This window comes from Aristolochia californica, unplaced genomic scaffold (genome assembly GCF_029961685.1).
Source record: "Aristolochia californica isolate CCGP_79_NKW_82.1479 unplaced genomic scaffold, dmAriCali1.0.hap1 SCAF_5, whole genome shotgun sequence".
NCBI lineage: Eukaryota > Viridiplantae > Streptophyta > Magnoliopsida > Piperales > Aristolochiaceae > Aristolochia > Aristolochia californica.
Window position 1 is genome coordinate 45,377,746 of NW_027182214.1, and position 17,070 is coordinate 45,394,815.

Consider the following 17,070-nt stretch of genomic DNA (forward strand, 5'->3'; position numbering starts at 1 on the left):
CATGCATCTTGCAGGGTACCAGTCTGATACTTTCCATAAAAATGATAGACAAAGGTTGAGTGGGGCTATTTCATTAAAAAAGCTTCACTAATACTTGTCCATAGTGCTTTAATTCAAGTAGAAATCTTTAAATTATGCAAATGGCATCATTGATCTTGGTTGGTAGTCGATAATGCTTTTAATTCTTTAAGTGCTAGGTCAGCTAGGAGGGGAGCAGTGCCACTAGCTTCCAATGGAAATAGGAGAGGATCTTCTTGCTCTTTTCTTTCTCGCTTGCCACTGTGTAGCCTTTTCCATACTTCTTCTCAACCAAATAGAGAGGACCTCTCTGTTCATTTTCTTCATGATTGCCATTGACAAAACTTACCATTGAGATTTAAGGAGAAGGGGAAGGTGGGAGAGGACAGGGGAACTCAACATATAAAAGTGGGTCTAACCCTTTTCCATATTTCATCTCTACCAAATAGAGAGGACCTCCTTACTCTTTTGCTTCATGCTTGCCACTGTCAAAACTTACCCATGAGAACTAGGGAAGGTGGGAGAGAGCACAGGAACTCAACATATAAAAGTAGGTCTATTGAAGAAGTAGACTCCATTATTTATATTCTAATTATGAAGCCCTATTGTTGGATTTTTTATTTATGGATCAAACAATATGTGATAGCATCTAATATTCTTTTGACTTGTTTCCATTGAGAAACAGTTCCCAGTTCAGAAAAGTTTTTCTACCAAACCAGTTGCAGGATTCCGTTGGCTTTCCCGCGTTTTTAGCTGACCGAGGCACTCATATGGCTGGTTTTTTAAACCATTTGAGCCTCCCAAAATTAGGAAAATCTGTATGGCTGTACTGTATAAATATTCTGAAAACTGCTCACACTAACAATCAAATCAGTCCAATAGGCCAGAGTCTTCGTAGTCGTATAGAAGAATCAAAAATATCGGGAGAGGACAGAATTATAGACCTTCCATGGTTGAATTTCGAGACATCCTTGTGTATACAATAAGAGATAGATGAGAAGTCCACGGATCATTCAGAATCCCCATGCTCTGACTAAATTTTCAAATATCCAAAGCTCACCAAAAGCCATGTTTCTGGGTTCGGTGGATTTACATACTCTTAGATCCTATTTCAGGCTCTATAAATGGCAGAATAGAGAGGTGGGTTTCCTACCATCATTTTGCTTGGTATTGGCATTGACAAGAAGATGAAGAAACGTTGTGAGATCCTTGCAATTTGCCTGCTTGTATTGGCGTCTTTGGTTACAGAAATCAATGCTGCATCAAAGGTGCAGTTGCTTCTGTGTTCACCAAGGACCAAATGTGCTTCTAAATTGATCAGATGTCCGACAGAATGCCCCAAGGTCAAACCAAATGATCCCAATGCAAGGAAAGGCTGCTATCTCGACTGTAACTCCCCAAAATGTGAAGCTTTCTGCAGAAGTACGACATTCTAACCCATCCTTCTTCCCTCTTTTGCAATTCTCTGTTTCGATGAAATACAGACTTCCCTTTGTTTGAAAATGTGGATTCCGACAAGAAAGAAATTTATAGAATTCAATCATTTTGTTGCAGACCGCAAGCCAAACTGCAATACACCGGGATCTGCCTGTTTTGATCCACGATTCATCGGAGGAGATGGGATTGTCTTCTACTTTCATGGTAGGAAAGACGAGCACTTCAGCCTCATTTCTGATCCAAAAGTTCAAATAAACGCACGTTTCATTGGCCTCCGACCCCGTGGACGAAGCCGAGACTATACATGGATTCAAGCTCTGGGAATCATGTCAGGTTCACACAATTTCACTATTGCGGCCAAGAAAACAGAAAAATGGGATGACGGAGCGGACCGTCTCCACTTGTTTTACAATGAGGAGCCCCTAAGTCTACCAGAAAGTCATCTCTCTGAGTGGCGGTCTCTGGACAACAATCTGGTGGTGGAAAGAACCGCAACCAAGAACAGTGTCACCATCACGCTTGTGGGCATTGCAGAAGTTTCAGTGAATGTGGTGCCTGTGACAGAAGAAGAAGATAGGATACACGACTACAAAATCCCTTCCTATGACTGTTTTGCTCACTTGGAAATTCAGTTTAGATTCTGGGGATTGTCATCAAAAGTTGAAGGTGTCATTGGCCGAACCTACAGATTGGATTTTGAGAATCCAGCGAAGAGGGGAGTGGCAATGCCAGTTCTCGGTGGTGAGGACAAGTACAAGACTTCTTCACTTCTCGCCGTCGATTGTCATTCCTGCCGATTCTCTCCATCTGAATCAGTGGCTGCTACCGAAGGCTTTCTTCCGATGGCTTTTGACCCAGTGAACTGTTCTAGCAGGCACGGTAGTGGCCTTGGATTAGTTTGCAAAAAGTGAATCTTCTCAAGATGTTAATGGATGAATAACAAGACGTCTGTTGTATCGTCTGTTGTATACAAGCTTCTGCGAGAAAGAATCTATCCTTTTTTTAATTTTCGGTCTGTCACTGTCATATCACTGTAACACTTAATCACTGGGCACCTTAATTACAGCTGAGGGAGGAGGTGTTGTTTTGTTGATCTGTGTCTCTGCTTCAAGATTTCTTTAAATGGTTGACCTTCGAGAGATTCAAAGGTCAAACGGCTACTAGTTTGGTTTCAATTAAAAAGCAGAGAAGCTCCACTAATTAGATCTATTATTTGCTCTTATCCCACTGACAATGACAATGAAAATGAAAATGAAAAGGAGAGGAGAGAAGGAGAGAGGAGACAGAATGAAAGGGACAAGAGGAAGAGGAAATAAACAGGAAGCTAGAGAACTCAATTTCCATTAGTGGATGTCGAATCATCTAGTCAAATCATTCATTTTGAAGGTTTAAGGTCAGGTCACTTGATCAAACAACCAACCAATATTCTTGGTGAGAAAGGTTAGCATTCATATAGAGAGAAGAAGCGAGAACAAACTACAAAAAAAAATAAAAAAAATAAAAAAATAACAAATGAAATTCCCATTCTTGACGTTATTTCAAGGAATAACACCACCAGTAGTTTACAGTGTCACTGGGAGATGAATCAAATATTAAACTCTTGAAAAAAAAAATTTGCAACAAAGAACTGTAGCCTGAAACCCCACAACAGTTCACATGTTTTGCTTTTATGTACAGAAGTTTACCTGATAATCAAGTTCCCTGCCATATATGAAACCTTCAAACTCATCTTCGAAAAGGAAGTAAAGACCAGTTGTGTAAGAATGGAGCCTAAACATCAAAATGACAACAGGAAATTACGAGAAAGAAGCTAGCCAAAAGTTACAAACTTTCAGCAACCAATGTACTGAAATTCAGGAAAGGAAGAGCAACAGAAGCAATATGATTAATCTATTATGTCTTATCAATAGAAGATCATCTAACTTCAAGAACCGTTACAATGCATAACTGGAATAACCAAGGCCACATGGAGATTGAACTCCTTCCTGTTTGTATCTTGCCCAATTTCTGGAGACTCTGTTGGGGAGAACAAATTCCCCAATACTATATAATATAAAAAATATCAAAACATAAACAGAAGAAAAAAGGTGGAACCATCTTTACTCCTGTGAATAAAGATCAGTAAAGTGCCCTTATATAACAAAGTTCTTGCTGAGGGCTAAACATAAAAAAATTTGAAACATTTCAATTCGTTCTATCTTCCTCGAGGGTTCACCAGCTGTGAGAAGACAGCACTAGTAGCTGCATCCTCTGCATCATCATCAGTACCAGAATTGATCCCATCTATCATGCTTACGCTGTTGTCAAACGGTGTTAGGGGTGTTAACGGAATACTGGGAATATGGTTTGTGCTATTTTCATCTGGGTCTGTAAGGGCAGAAGTCTCCTCAAGCTGGAGTGCATACTCAAGGGTCCATAAAACATCTCCCATTGTGGGCCTATCAACCCCATATTCAGCCAAACATTTCTCAGCTGTTTCTCCAAATTTCTTAAGAGATGCTGGATTAACCTTTCCAACCAGAGCAGTGTCCATTATTTGCTCCAACATTCCCTTCTTCTGCCAGGTCATCGCCCATTCAGCAATATTTACTTGTTCTCTTGGGAGCACAGGATTCAGAGCAGGCCTTGTGCAGAGCACTTCCATCAGCACCACTCCAAAAGAATACACGTCTGACTTCTCAGTTAGTTGTTGCCTTCTGAAGTATTCTGGGTCAAGGTAACCAAAACTTCCTTTAACAGCAGTGCTCACATGGGTTTGGTCCAAAGCAGGACCCGTCTTTGACAGGCCAAAATCTGCAACTTTTGCCACAAAATTCTCATCAAGGAGGATATTGGTTGTCTTCACGTCTCTGTGAATAATGCTCTGGGCAGCCCCTGTGTGAAGATAATGCAGCCCTCTGGCAGCTCCAATGCAAATCTCCAGCCTTTGCTTCCAAGAGAGTGATGGCAGATCTGTTCCATAAAGATGACTCCTAAGAGGCCCGTTGGCCATGAACTCATAAACCAGAACCATTTCTGATCGCTCATCACAGTAGCCAATCAAAGAGACAAGATGGCGATGGCGAAGTTTTGACAACATTTCAATTTCAGTCTGGAACTCTGCGAGGCCTTGTTCGGACCTCGGGTTTCCTCTCTTGACTGCCACCTTTGTGCCATCTTCAACTGTACCCTTATAAACCTTACCAAAGCCACCCACACCTAAAAGCAGATTCTCATCAAACTTATTTGTGGCATCCATGATCTCTTGAAATGTAAAGACTCGTCCAAGATTTGACGAAGCCAAAGAGATGCAACTTGCAGTCCCACTCTTTTGGGAGATTGTGGAACCCTTAGTAATAGTGTGGGAGTTACCATACAGGGGCAATGGGAGCCAAGGGTGAGCATGGGGTCTTGCATTTGATCTACGCTTCGTGAAACAGCAGTAAAACAAAGAAATCGAACCAAATGCAGCTAATGCCCCAACAGTGGCCCCGATTATGATACCCACTTTGCTCTTCTTTGACCTCCTTGCAGGAAGAAGACCTTTAACTGAAGATGACCCATCAAAGCTTTTCAGATCATTGCTGATTTTCATAATCTCCAACCCATTCAAAAGGCCACCTGGCATGTCTGTATCCATATCTGACCCTACACTAACTGACAGGGTATTCGACCCATCTGATGAATTTGATACAAAATCCTTGAAAAATGGTACAGACAGATCCCCTGTCTTGGTTGAGAGATCAAGATTTGGAAGCACCAACTCAGAATTGATATAGACTTCGAAGAGGAGCTCATTTAGAGTCTTGCTCACAATGTCACAAAAGTGTAACCTGATAAAATAAATGAAATCAGGGTCAATCTTAAAGACCCATGTAATATTGAAGCTTCCATTAGGTACATTTGCATCACCCATGGTCTCTGCAGTAGAGTAAACCCAATTAGGGGCTATTTCAGGTGTCAGCTGAGGGGGATACTTCACATTGCTGGGAGTCACGGACACACTTACTGCAGAGCTATTCACATGGAGGTACTTACGATCATTCTCCCAAGTTCTCCCAAGTGTGTCATTTTGGGGAGTAATCAAAGGCCCCCCCATGTTCAATCTGTAAACAGTTTCAAGACCATAGTCGGAGAGACCTCTAAAAGGAGCAGAAGGCGAAACACTTCCAACCTGGTCGGGAATAAGCTCATCTGGAACTGAAACAACTTCAATCGCATTAACAAAGGCAACAGAATTGTTTGAAGGGATAAAGGAGATGGTCAACAAATCGGTTGTCACATTGACCAGATACTCCTTAAAGAGAAATGGCGTATTTTGATTCTTGAAGGTGAAATTGTTCAAGAGAACAAAGGCTTCAGTAACCACAGTGAGTGGGGCAGAACTCAAATCGTGGTTGGAAGATGGAAGGGGATGAAGATAGAGACGTACCCAGTGGCGGCCCTTCTGCCGAATCTTGAATTCATACGATGATAATGAGCTGAAAACACGAAGAGACCGATAGAGTGGAGACGGAAAAGATGTACTAGAGTTAGCAGCAACAATCTGACCCTCGTCTTCGCCCTCTAGAGAAACTAGATGCAAATCAGGAACAAAAGTACGACCTTGAACAGTGACATTTTGTGAAGCTCCACAAGCAATTAGATAATTATCAGCAGGCGAAAATGCAGCATAAGAGATATGGAGCATGAAGCCCCAAAAAACTACAGAAAAGATGAGAGGAACCCAAGCATTCCACCCCGAATACCCCATCCGTGAAAGCCACAATCTCCTAGTCCTCGAAAGCCAGACAATTCAAATTCGGGTGCAACAAACAATATATGTCAGATTACCAAATCCCAGCTCCTAAAACCGAAATCTGTGAATGCTCAACTCCGTCAAAACCGAAACTTAGAGAGCCAATCCACATCGAGTTCCAAGCCTTCAGATTCGCGAACTTCTCCCAAATGAGTAAAGATAGGAAACAAATGAATGTCTGAGCTTATCTGAAAAATATGTTTCGACATTTCAACTCTTCATGAGCTTAGTGGGAAGCTAGCACTGAACTTGGGAGGCACCCGATTAAGGGAAGAAAGAAGACGTTGGTTGTAAGCCGAAATGGTTCAACTTTAAGAAGACGGCATAAGATCCTGAAAAAAAAAAAAAATTCTTCAGGGATCCTTACCTCTCAAAGAGAAACCTTCCCCTTAAGGATCTCATCAGACAACTACGAGAATGACATCCGAGAAACGGCGCCATGCCAAGTATCCGTTAAAGCTTTTCCCCAACTGGAATGGCCCTTTCCAGCTCCAGGTTAGGCTGTCATCTAGAGAAGAGAAGGGACCCACATCATCTTTGAAGCGAAAAAGAAACAGACAAAAAAACTCGAATCAGTTGCTGGTGAAATATTTTTCTGATTTTATTCAAACCCACGCTGCTCAGAACAGCTGTGTCTTTAAATAACGGAAACCGCCATGAGAGTTCTGCAACTGAGCGTCTTCTTCAATTTTCTTTTAACCGTTTATTTCTTAAAAAATTGCACGTTGCAAGTTGCTAATTGCCAGTTGCTCGGTTGCTCCAAGTGATAGAACCCACATAAAACTGGTTTCTGGATGCCTCGTTTCACGCGGTTTCCAGAGACAGGAGCCGAAAGTGACGGCGTTAAGAGTTCGGACAGATGCAGTCTTCACTCTTTAGAGCTGCGTATCAAACGGTCCGCAACATAATGGCGCCAGCTGCTGTTATAAAATGTTCGATTTAAAATAACCTGTGAAGGAAACAGTACAGAATTCCAGGAAGCTGCGAAAGAGTAATTTGAAAAATCTACAGATTTACAGCCCGTATTTGCTCTGAAACTAGAGTTTTCTCGTCTTTTGATCACGGTAAACTTCTTCCTCGAGATGCTGAACAGAAAAATCTATAAAGATCCATGTAACAGTGCTCAGTTTATTATATATTGGGATTGCCGTATAAAGAATAAAGATAGTACAGTAAAGACGCTTTTCGAGGGTAAAAACTGAAATCAATCTTCCTGATTCATAAAAAAAGTCGACGACGAAGAGACTACTCTTAACCAGACAAACCAGTTTGCTCGCCGTGCCCGTCAAGTTTAGGTGCTAACCCATTAATTCTAACGGCCGAAAAGCGGTAGTCTGCCAGGCAGACAAAATCTTGACCCGATGACCGTCACTTTGGAGGTCGACAGCGATTTCTTTTCACTGGGGGCAGTCTTATTGTACATAGCTTCTCCTGTTTTTCATTTTTATTTGTTTTCCAATCCCATTCTTTCTAGGTTCTAATTTCAACCTTACTTTCGTACTTCTTTTTAGCTTCTTCCCCACCGAAATCTAAATTATTATTTTATCCCCACAAAAGGGTAGAAGTGGGAGAGTAGTTGTAGCGAGCTTCGTTCAGATTACACAACCTCGAACCAGCTGTAAAATTTCTCTTCCGACCAGTCTAGGAACTCAAATTATCAAGATTCAGGTATAAGAATAAGACGATGTTACGACATCCCAAAAAAAGGTTTTTCTTCAAAAATTGACTGGTTGTTGCAGGCGGAGAGCTACGATTATGGTATCGAATCAGGCCGCCTATCACGGCCCCTCCGTGAACCATGCCGGACTGCGTGCTACGACTTCTGCAAACCGGGGCCCCTCCACTTAGCTGTATCCGTTATCTGCTACTCTTTTTCCTGTATGAATGAAAGCGTAGGTTCGCCATCAACACTGTAATTCCAGCATAACTTCCGCTTTTTACGTCTACTAAACAAATTTAGCAGGTTAGGTAAGCTCCCAAGTTTGCATGGGGATATTTTTTCTGTAGAGAATTCAAAGTCTCTGGTCTCCACGTTCCTACCGTCCTTGTGCACAAGTAAATGAGGAGGAGAATATACGGATATATGAATTTCGGAGGATTTGCAGGGAGACTTCCGAGTAGCAGCAGCGTGGAACTTGCAAAAAGGCCCTCTAAACAGTGGCTTTTATCATTCAAGGCACGGACACGGACGCGATCAATTCAAATCAAGGTGGGGTCTGCCATGTAAAACGATAAAGCTTAGTGACAGACAGTCGAAGAAGCTGACCAATGACTATTCCGAGGACGAAGGTGGTTGACATGTGAGTCGCGTATTGTGGAGCCTGTCACTGGGTGGGTATGCACATGGGTGACGCCATCGACGCGTCTTCTTCTTCTGGGATCCCTTTCTTTGTCCTAATACGGGAGGAATGCACCTCCAGCGCAATCCCAGAATGCAGGTTGACAGAAAGCCTCTGTCTCAGATATTCCGCGAAGGCGCGGTCGGAAAGAAGAATGGCCGGGTTTACCGTTTTTGTACTGGCGGCTGAAGCTTCTGTTATTGCGTCTGCCCTTCTGGAGTTTCTTTCACCGTATGAAGCATGAGTGGATCACACTGTGACGCGCAAAAAGTCTTGTTATAATTAGCGGACGATGGGATAACAACACTCTCAACCGTTCACATGGACACACTGTTTACTGTATTTAACAATCAGACCAGCATTGCTTCACGTTCGCTGCTTAATATGAAAGTGCTTTCTAATCACTGGAACTGGATTTGGCCATCGCATGTCTGGCTAGACGTTCGTTTAATTTGTTTGTTCTTTTTCTCATCATCTCTGGCCGGTGGAGATAAACTTACTCTGTATAAACATTAGAATACATTCATGGAAGAAACACCAATATCGCAGAAGAGACATGAAAAATGACAAGAAAGAGGCCTCCGAACATAAAAAATCTTTTAGATTTAAAAAGGTGGCCGGAAGTTTGATCGTTTTTAGCTCTTAATCTGGTGGGAGTCACTGGCCTTTCCCTCTGGTAATCGACTAGAAGATAGAACGATCCGCGACTGTCACACGCCTGTTTTTGTAAGGACATGAAGATTTCTTTCAATCCCTGTCATGGTCTCCGAGAACGACATCATCCCTATCAAATTCGTATATAAAGGTACAGATGCTCCTAGTTCGTTGAGGTATGGGGATTCGGGCAGCTCACTAGCTCAGTCTCTTACCATTGTCGGGCTCCGCAGGCAAGAGTGCTTTCTGTTTTTTCTACTAGGGGACCATCGCTTCTTTCGGTTCCTGAGGTGGGCAGTAATTTTCCGGCGAAGGACCAATCCAACAACTGAGGAGATAGATTAACAGATAAAAACAGTGTTTTTCTCTTCTTCCTACCCTACTTCCTGTGAGGCTACGTTTGATCAGAGATGTAGAAAAGGAATAATCCTTTTTTCTTTAGAGACGGTTTCTGCTGCCATAAAAAACCAACCCGGGTTAAGTCCTGATTCCTGGTTTAAAAAACCAAACCCTTTTCTTGGCCGTACTTTCTATTTACACCCAACATACACTATAGCCAGTGTTGAATGGGTTCAAATCGCTCTTAACTATAGACCTTGGACCCAACCCAACTTCACATGGTACTCATACGTGGATTTGAGAGTCCTCACCCCGTCTGACCCACCCTCCCGTCATATTTGAGTCAACTCGCCCGAGTTTCGGATGGACTCGCCGGGTGGAAACACTGTGTTCCATCAATGAAAGCGCCGAGCCGAACTCATCCTACGCCGTCCACTTGTTTTCACGTGAGACGGTAGATTTTGAGAAGTCGGGATTAGTCGATCCGACGGAGCTGTTCCTCCCAGGTCTCTGCTTCAGTTGAAAGATCATCTTGACATTCACGTATCAGTTTGTGGTTATTAAAAGAGATGAAAAAGTCAGGTAACAGACGGGAGGACACTTTCAGTCATCGTCATCAACCACAAGGCTATCGTGTTTGGTTAGTGAAGGAATCTTTTCCTTTTCGGTATATAGTTTACTAATTTATTCGTGTTGTTTAAGTCATAACTCTTGTGTATTCAACGGAATCGCTCCCGCCAACATGTTCAAGTTCTGCTTAAAAAAATAAATTTTTAAATGTAATTTGATCATTTCTCCCTCTTTCTGTTCTTGTTGTTTTCATGTTGTTGTTATTATTTATTTTTTTATTTTTCTTATTTTTAAATTTGTATCTGTGAAACCTCCTACTTGTCCAAGTAGTTTTTTCTTAGAAAATTTGACTGTCTTTTCATGTGATAAGCTTGGGTTTTCATTTAATACGCGTGTAAGATTTATTTGAAGGAACTTAGAAGCGCCTTCTCAGCGGTACCGTTTCTTTCCTTTCCTTTTCTTTTACAAAATGTTTTCTGATACAAATTTCACAATGCAAGTGAACAAGACATTGTGATTTGTAGAGATTATGGTTGTTACTTTTACATCAATATACAATGTTAATGCCTCGTATCGCTGTTCTTGAACAGCATAAATGAGCGGTCGCGGTTAGTTTCTTCCTTCCATTCTAGCATGAGGAAAGGAAGGACACTACGCAATATGCAAAATAGCAGAGGTGAAGAAAACCTAGATGCTACTTTGAGACTTAACAAGGATATATCCTTGTCTGCATTGAGTGCTTTTCGCCAATGAACGCACTGTGTGATTGAAGGATGTTTGATGAAGTGAGGTTTTGGATTCAAGGTTTATCATGTACAAAATTCAATAGATAAAAAAGGAAATTGAAGAGAGTATTAGCATCTCATTTAGTTTATCTATCGACGCATTAAGTAGATTACAGCAACTATGTCACATGTTTTGATACTACCACTGATAACTGTAAGCATGAAGATATGTCTTAGAAGCTGAATAGGTCAGGCTCCATCTGGCTGTATTGTTTTAAAGGAGGTTTTAGAAACCTTTAAAAGTAAACATGGATGTTATATCCATCCATCACAGATACTTTTCTTCAATCTCTATATTCTTTCATCTGTTGTGGTTGATTTGTTTATCCATCAGAATTCTATGTTGTGATACCTACGATTTTGTATCTTTCCTGAAGAATATTTTGAGTTTACGGTAAGTTGGACTTTAAGGATATGGGTTAGTTTTAGTACATGGAATGCTTAAAAATAGTTTTAACATGAGAAGACTACCACACTACTGTAGGGACTATTGACTGAGGATGCTGCGGCAGCTGTAGAAGTACTGCCTCCAGAGTATGCAGAAGGTGATCTTGCTTCTGTTTGTTCCTGGGCCGATGATGAAATTCGGCATAGTTTCCACTGGCGCTAGAGTGCGCCTTTGCACATTGATGCACCAGATTTCAAGTGTAACTATGACTACTGCCGTAAGTTGTGCTAATCTTTTTTTTGTTTTTTTGTTTTGTTTCTGGAAATAGAAAACAAGAATCTGTGCTTGTCTGTGTTATTGAATTGTTATTGTTACCTTCATTTTGTTGAGTCCGTACTGTGGTACACTTTTATGCATTTTCTTTGATTAGCTAATGTTTTTCTAGTCAGACAGAGATGAGGAAAGAAACTCTTCAATGTTGTTGTCCACAGTCTTCATGACTGCATATGCATAAATTCCTTATGACTATATGGTTTGAGGTTACACTCTTGTTGGATCTGCAGCTTTTGCTTTTCACTGACATGGTTGAATCTCTGCATGTCTTACAGGAGACTGCCATGAATTTTCTGGCCATAGAGATAGGTGTGTCTCTGGAGCTATGTACAACTACTCATCTCAGCTAATGGATGATCAAGCGTAATTGCCTTTGCACTTAATTTTTGCTTCATTGTGACTTACACTACCAAAAGTTTTCTTATAGAAGATGAGAACTTTCTGTTTGTTTGAAATTGGAAATCTATCTTTTGTTGATTTCAGATAACCTCACAGAGTCTCTCATGTTTTGTTTACATTTTTATTGGGGACATCATCCAGTACAACCCTCTTTCTGAACCTTCATAATTAGTTGAGTATCATTTTACTCTTCATTTTGTATCGTTATGACCAATAAAAGCACTTCATGTCCGTTGAGTTGTAACATGTGTTTCTTTTTGCAATGTCACCTTTTGTGGCAGCATCTCCATGTTGGTTTCATTAGGGATGGAGGTGGGAGCACAATAATCATTAGTTGGTATAGAGGGAAGACCAATTTACACCATCTAAGAATTACTCTTTTTGAACTTTTAGAATCATCCTATTCTTTTTTCTATGTCAATGCATTACCAAAGCAATGATTAACACAAAATTGTTAACTTGCAATAGTGCTGTAGTTTTTGCTCATGGGAGTTGTGAACAAGTTAGATTTGATTTTAGTTATATTTGGTTCTAGTCACTGCTGTATGCACCGATTGCTAATGCACTGCCTACTGCCTTCCAGGTAATGTGATAACATGATTATTGAGTCTGCCATGAAGCAATTTTACAACTCCAACCTTGCTATCATAATTCAAGACATTCAAAAAAACATGGAGGTAGTCACTTCTTTTTTCAGATCAATATAGTGAAAATTTTCCTTGTAAGAGACATTTTGGCTCCCAATTACCATGTCACTGTGTGCCAGTGCAATACTTCAAGACTGACTTTACATGGTCATACCATTAATCATCTAATGCTTATCTCCCCTACCAACTGTTAGCAAGAAGTGTCTTTGATGTTTGTATATTGCAACTTTACATATATTTTCTTTTCTATTGATACTCTGTGCTTGTTTTTTCTTCTTTCTATAGGATGATTGGTCTCCTGATACCTCATCATGGAAAAATTGTGGCTTGAACCAGACTGTTTACCCTGATCCGTGAGTGTCTTGGTATATGAAAATTATTCTTAGCTATGTGAAAGAGTTTCTCTTCTTGCTCATAATTGGGCCTTCACAAAGAAAGCATGTGAAAGAGTTTCCAATCCTATTTTTCAAAGAGAAAGCCTCTAAAGACAAGATAGTGAAGTAAATAGAACTCTCACCAACCGATACCTGCCTGATTGGGGAATAGTCTCTGCAGGATGGTCTTCAACATATTCCTCCTTTATTTCCACAAGATCTTCCTGTTATAAAGATAAGTTAATACTTATATAACAAACTTTTACCAACGAGTTATTATTGGAAAAGTTACATTTTAAGAAGTTAAAGTTTCTACTTCTCTATACTTAGAAAAGACTGCAAGGTTCTATTTTGAGGAATCAAGAAGCAGAATTGTTCTCAACATTGTGATAAAAACTAGGTCTAAGAAGATTGTTACATTAACTTGCTGCTTTGAGATACAATGGTTTCCTCTTCCCACATTCTTAAGTCTAGCGTAGACACTAACAAGCTTTTAGTCACGACAACTACCCCTCTTCCTTTAGTAATTGAAATAGTACTCACCTTGTCCTCAATAAGAACAAGAAAAAAAAAAAAAACAAACTGTATCCTAATCTCAATATATGCCTCATTTCATATATGCAAATTGAAGTTATTGGTCCCTGGGTGGAAAAATTATGGAGATGTTATGCCGGTCTTTTTTTTTTTATCATTGCAACAAGATTTTCAGAGAAAGGATGAATTTAGTGTCCAAAGTGTCATTGAGTTTATAGAAAATAACCAAACGCCAGCCTGGATATAAGTATAACAGCAGGAAATCAATATCAACTTTTTGAAATAAAATGAAGCTTAAATCAGCTTCAGCAGCAGTGTTGCTGAAAAACGAAGCTTCCATATGGAGATCAGATATCATTGCCTTAAGGGAATCAGATTGACCTTCCAGAGCTTTTCCCCTCTTTTGTAGGATTCCAATAGTCTGCTTTGCTGTTCGTTCAGTTTCTGGTACTTAAGTTTTCAAAGGGTTTTGTAAAGAAAGAAAAGATGACTTTGTACAAAGATACTCATGTATTTTGTTTTCCCTACTCCAGGTTCTTTTGTGATCATTCTCATTATTTTTATGTGCCTTAAAACCAAGTCTTCGTAAGCTTAAAACTCTAGGAATAGGAATCTTTTATTTTTCTAATATTCATGTTTGCTTACACTATATTCATTTCGTTAGATGACTGCTTCCTGTCTCGTTTACCTGTGGTGGAGAAAGAGGTTGGCTCAAGCTGGGGTCCGCTTTGCAGCTACCCTGAACAGAATTTTCATTCCCCACCCTATAATATCGCAACAGTGATAACTACAAAAGAAACAGAGACGGCAAGCAAACAAAGACAACAAGTCACTCCCTCAGCACTAAATAACCGAAAAATGTTTGGGTCGGCTTATTCATTTGTTCAAGGCAAGTGGAAAACCTTGTCATCTCTTGCTGATGTCTTTACCAATCCTTTATCTAAAATGCATGACTTGCCTACTCCAATGAAATGTTTTACTTGTGAGACACTCTACATGTAGACCAGACTTGCACTCAATGTCATTTATGCAAGCAACAGTTGTATATAAGGAGCCTCTAGTCGGAGCATCAATGGAGGATCTTTCTAGATGGGAACTTTCGCAGGATTATCAGTTCAGGTCTTTCTGCTGTTGTTGTTTTTACGAGCTGGGCCAGGCGCTCAAGCATGGAGCAAGGAGGGTCATATCATGACATGCCAGATTGCCCAGGTACTGCTTTTCTTGAAATTTGGGACCTATGTGAATGGATACTTGTAACTGGTCCCATATTAATATACAGCTTATAGTAAAAAAAAGGAAACCGGTTGGCCCTATATACTGTTAGCTCTAATGTTACAATATTCATCAGAGAAAGTGCACCCGAAAGCGACAAATATCTTCTTTTAACTGGTATAATTCTGTGGCAAAACGAATTGAGATAAGTGAAATAAAATAACAGATAGCATTAATATGTTTCACGTTACTCTGTTGATCCGAAGAAAATTGTGAATTATTTCTCTACTCAATTTTATCTGAGCTTTGCTTTACTGAAATGGTTTTAATGGAGTGTCACCAACTGGAGGAGTTGATACAGGCCTAGGCCTATACAGGGAAGGTGTATTGGCCAATATACTCGATATGTGTCAGATGTTGAAGTCTCTATATAATACGGGCGATGCTGTTAGACACTGTATCGATGTATCGATGATACATCACCGTTGCTTTGCCTATTAACATTCTAATCTTCCTAGAACGAAGGCCACCTGGTTGCTCAACTTCTGAATTTGTTATATGATGATAGGGGCTTTTGAACCCGGAAGCGAACGATGCCGTCGTGAATTTGTTGCCGGAATATGCCAAAGGCGACTTGTCGTCTCTTTGCACATGGCCGGATCAGATACGCCATTGGTATAAATATCGGTGGACCAGTTCGCTTCACTTCATCGATACGCCTGACGATCTCTGCGGTTTTGATTATTCCAGTAAGCCATTCTTCTCTCCTTTCCATCTCTCCCGCTTTTATGTACTGTTCTGGAATAACCCATATGAACTTCCATTAGTTTGTGCTTTATTCTGAGCATTTGGCGTTTGGATAGGGGATTGCCATGATCCACACGGAAAGAAGGATATGTGTGTTGCGGGCGCGATTCAGAATTTCACCTCCCAGCTCTTGCACTACCGTGAAGGGTCCTCTGATCGTCGATGTAAGAAAGATCTTTTGATTTTTTTTCATTTTTGCTCTTCTGATTTTCTTTTCTAATAATAAAATTCTCGTTACATTGTCCTCAGATAATATGACCGAAGCGCTGCTCTTCTTGTCACACTTCATGGGAGACATTCATCAGGCACGGACATTATTGCCTTCTCAGATTTGGTTTATTTATCCGGATGGAGAAATGATAAGGGTTCATTCTTTTTCTTTTTTGCAGCCTCTTCATGTGGGCTTCACGAGTGACGAAGGTGGAAACACTATACAGTTACGCTGGTTTCGACATAAATCCAACTTACACCATGTGAGTAGCTGATTATACAGCTTTTTAGTTGATATTAATTGAATTTTGTCAGTCATATGATTCTGCTTCTAATTCTTTTTGACTTGTGATGGCAAGGTATGGGACAGGGAGATCATTCTCACTGCTGCTGCTGAATTCTATGGAAAGGACATGAATCTCTTCCAGGAAGATATAGAAAAAAATTTCACCCACGTAAGAAGAATTAACGAGTAAAATGTATTCCCGCAGCAGCCGACAGAAATTTATTTATCCCTTGGACACTTTGTATGTGATTCTGGTGCAGGGGATCTGGTCAGAAGATATGTCGTCCTGGGGCGAATGTGAGGATCTCTTCACTTGTACGAAAAAGTGAGTTCTTGAAAAAATCATTCAAAGATCATGGGAAGTTAACAATTTTTACATTCTCAAATGTCTCTTGAAAGATTCTGCTTCGATATCAGCTTGTCTACTTCTTTCCTTTAACCCTTTTGGATTGTGGTTCATTGTTAGGTATGCCACTGAGAGTATAAACTTGGCCTGCAAATGGGGTTATGAAGGGGTTGAACCTGGGACTACTCTAACAGGTAAAAAAACTGACCCTCATTAGTCGGGTGCAGCTTGCCAGTGCAGTCCAACTGATCTGATCAGTTCATGCTTTGGATTTTGTATATTTTGCAGAGGATTATTTTCAATCCCGTTTCCCTATCGTCACCAGAAGAATTGCACAGGGTGGCGTGAGATTGGCAATGACTTTGAACAGAGTGTTCAGTGACCACAAGCAAGCAATCTCGGCACCAATCTGACCACGATGAGGGTGGAGACATTTAAATCCCCCAGATTCAATTGCAACATTGAAAATTGTAATTAGCACTCTGTTCCCATTACTGATAGTGATTTCATTAGGCACCAATAATACGTTTTCAGAAGAAATTGAACAATGGTGGATATGGGTGATTCTCTGTTTTCATGATATAAGGATGCAGTGATCTGTCAACATGATAAAAA

General features: G+C 40.5%; 3 protein-coding genes across 7 annotated transcripts; 2 read left to right on the top strand and 1 right to left on the bottom strand.

Moving 5' to 3' along the window:
• Positions 1-1,205: 1,205 nt before the first annotated feature.
• On the top strand, positions 1,206-2,366 carry LOC137965478 (uncharacterized). The gene is made up of 2 exons (XM_068811741.1): positions 1,206-1,440; positions 1,573-2,366. Exons 1-2 carry the CDS (start codon positions 1,206-1,208, stop codon positions 2,364-2,366), a joined length of 1,029 nt encoding a protein of 342 aa, XP_068667842.1.
• A 1,165-nt stretch (positions 2,367-3,531) lies between these two features.
• Positions 3,532-6,614, bottom strand: LOC137965747 (receptor-like protein kinase THESEUS 1). The gene is made up of 2 exons (XM_068812078.1): positions 6,600-6,614; positions 3,532-6,420 (listed from the first exon to the last, which is right to left on the bottom strand). The coding sequence occupies exon 2, from the start codon at positions 6,185-6,187 to the stop codon at positions 3,650-3,652; it is 2,538 nt and encodes an 845-aa protein (XP_068668179.1). The 5' UTR covers positions 6,188-6,420; positions 6,600-6,614; the 3' UTR covers positions 3,532-3,649.
• Positions 6,615-10,135: 3,521 nt separating this feature from the next.
• Positions 10,136-16,978, top strand: LOC137965042 (endonuclease 1). 5 transcript variants are annotated; one of them, XM_068811437.1, is made up of 15 exons: positions 10,136-10,204; positions 11,404-11,584; positions 11,916-12,003; positions 12,124-12,210; positions 12,623-12,716; positions 12,972-13,051; positions 14,259-14,803; positions 15,375-15,555; positions 15,670-15,777; positions 15,863-15,918; positions 16,003-16,086; positions 16,183-16,278; positions 16,370-16,434; positions 16,576-16,649; positions 16,744-16,978. In XM_068811437.1, the coding sequence occupies exons 7-15, from the start codon at positions 14,684-14,686 to the stop codon at positions 16,866-16,868; spliced, it is 909 nt and encodes a 302-aa protein (XP_068667538.1). In that variant the 5' UTR covers positions 10,136-10,204; positions 11,404-11,584; positions 11,916-12,003; positions 12,124-12,210; positions 12,623-12,716; positions 12,972-13,051; positions 14,259-14,683; the 3' UTR covers positions 16,869-16,978. The 5 variants fall into 5 exon arrangements, with proteins under 5 accessions (XP_068667538.1, XP_068667537.1, XP_068667542.1 ...); XM_068811436.1 differs by having other exon boundaries at positions 12,972-13,039; XM_068811438.1 differs by lacking the exon at positions 10,136-10,204 and adding an exon at positions 10,275-10,343 and having other exon boundaries at positions 12,972-13,039.
• The last annotated feature ends 92 nt before the right edge of the window (positions 16,979-17,070 follow it).

What these genes read in the sequence shown, in the direction of transcription:
- LOC137965747 (XM_068812078.1), bottom strand. Translation starts at nt 6,187, where the DNA reads ATGGGGTATTCGGGGTGGAATGCTTGGGTTCCTCTCATCTTTTCTGTA.
- LOC137965042 (XM_068811437.1), top strand. Translation starts at nt 14,684, where the DNA reads ATGGGAACTTTCGCAGGATTATCAGTTCAGGTCTTTCTGCTGTTGTTG. An exon ending in TAGAAAAAAATTTCACCCAC is followed by an intron (nt 16,279 to 16,369) that starts GTAAGAAGAATT and finishes ATTCTGGTGCAG; the next exon opens with GGGATCTGGTCAGAAGATAT. An exon ending in CTCTTCACTTGTACGAAAAA is followed by an intron (nt 16,435 to 16,575) that starts GTGAGTTCTTGA and finishes GTTCATTGTTAG; the next exon opens with GTATGCCACTGAGAGTATAA.
- LOC137965478 (XM_068811741.1), top strand. Translation starts at nt 1,206, where the DNA reads ATGAAGAAACGTTGTGAGATCCTTGCAATTTGCCTGCTTGTATTGGCG. An exon ending in ATGTGAAGCTTTCTGCAGAA is followed by an intron (nt 1,441 to 1,572) that starts GTACGACATTCT and finishes ATTTTGTTGCAG; the next exon opens with ACCGCAAGCCAAACTGCAAT.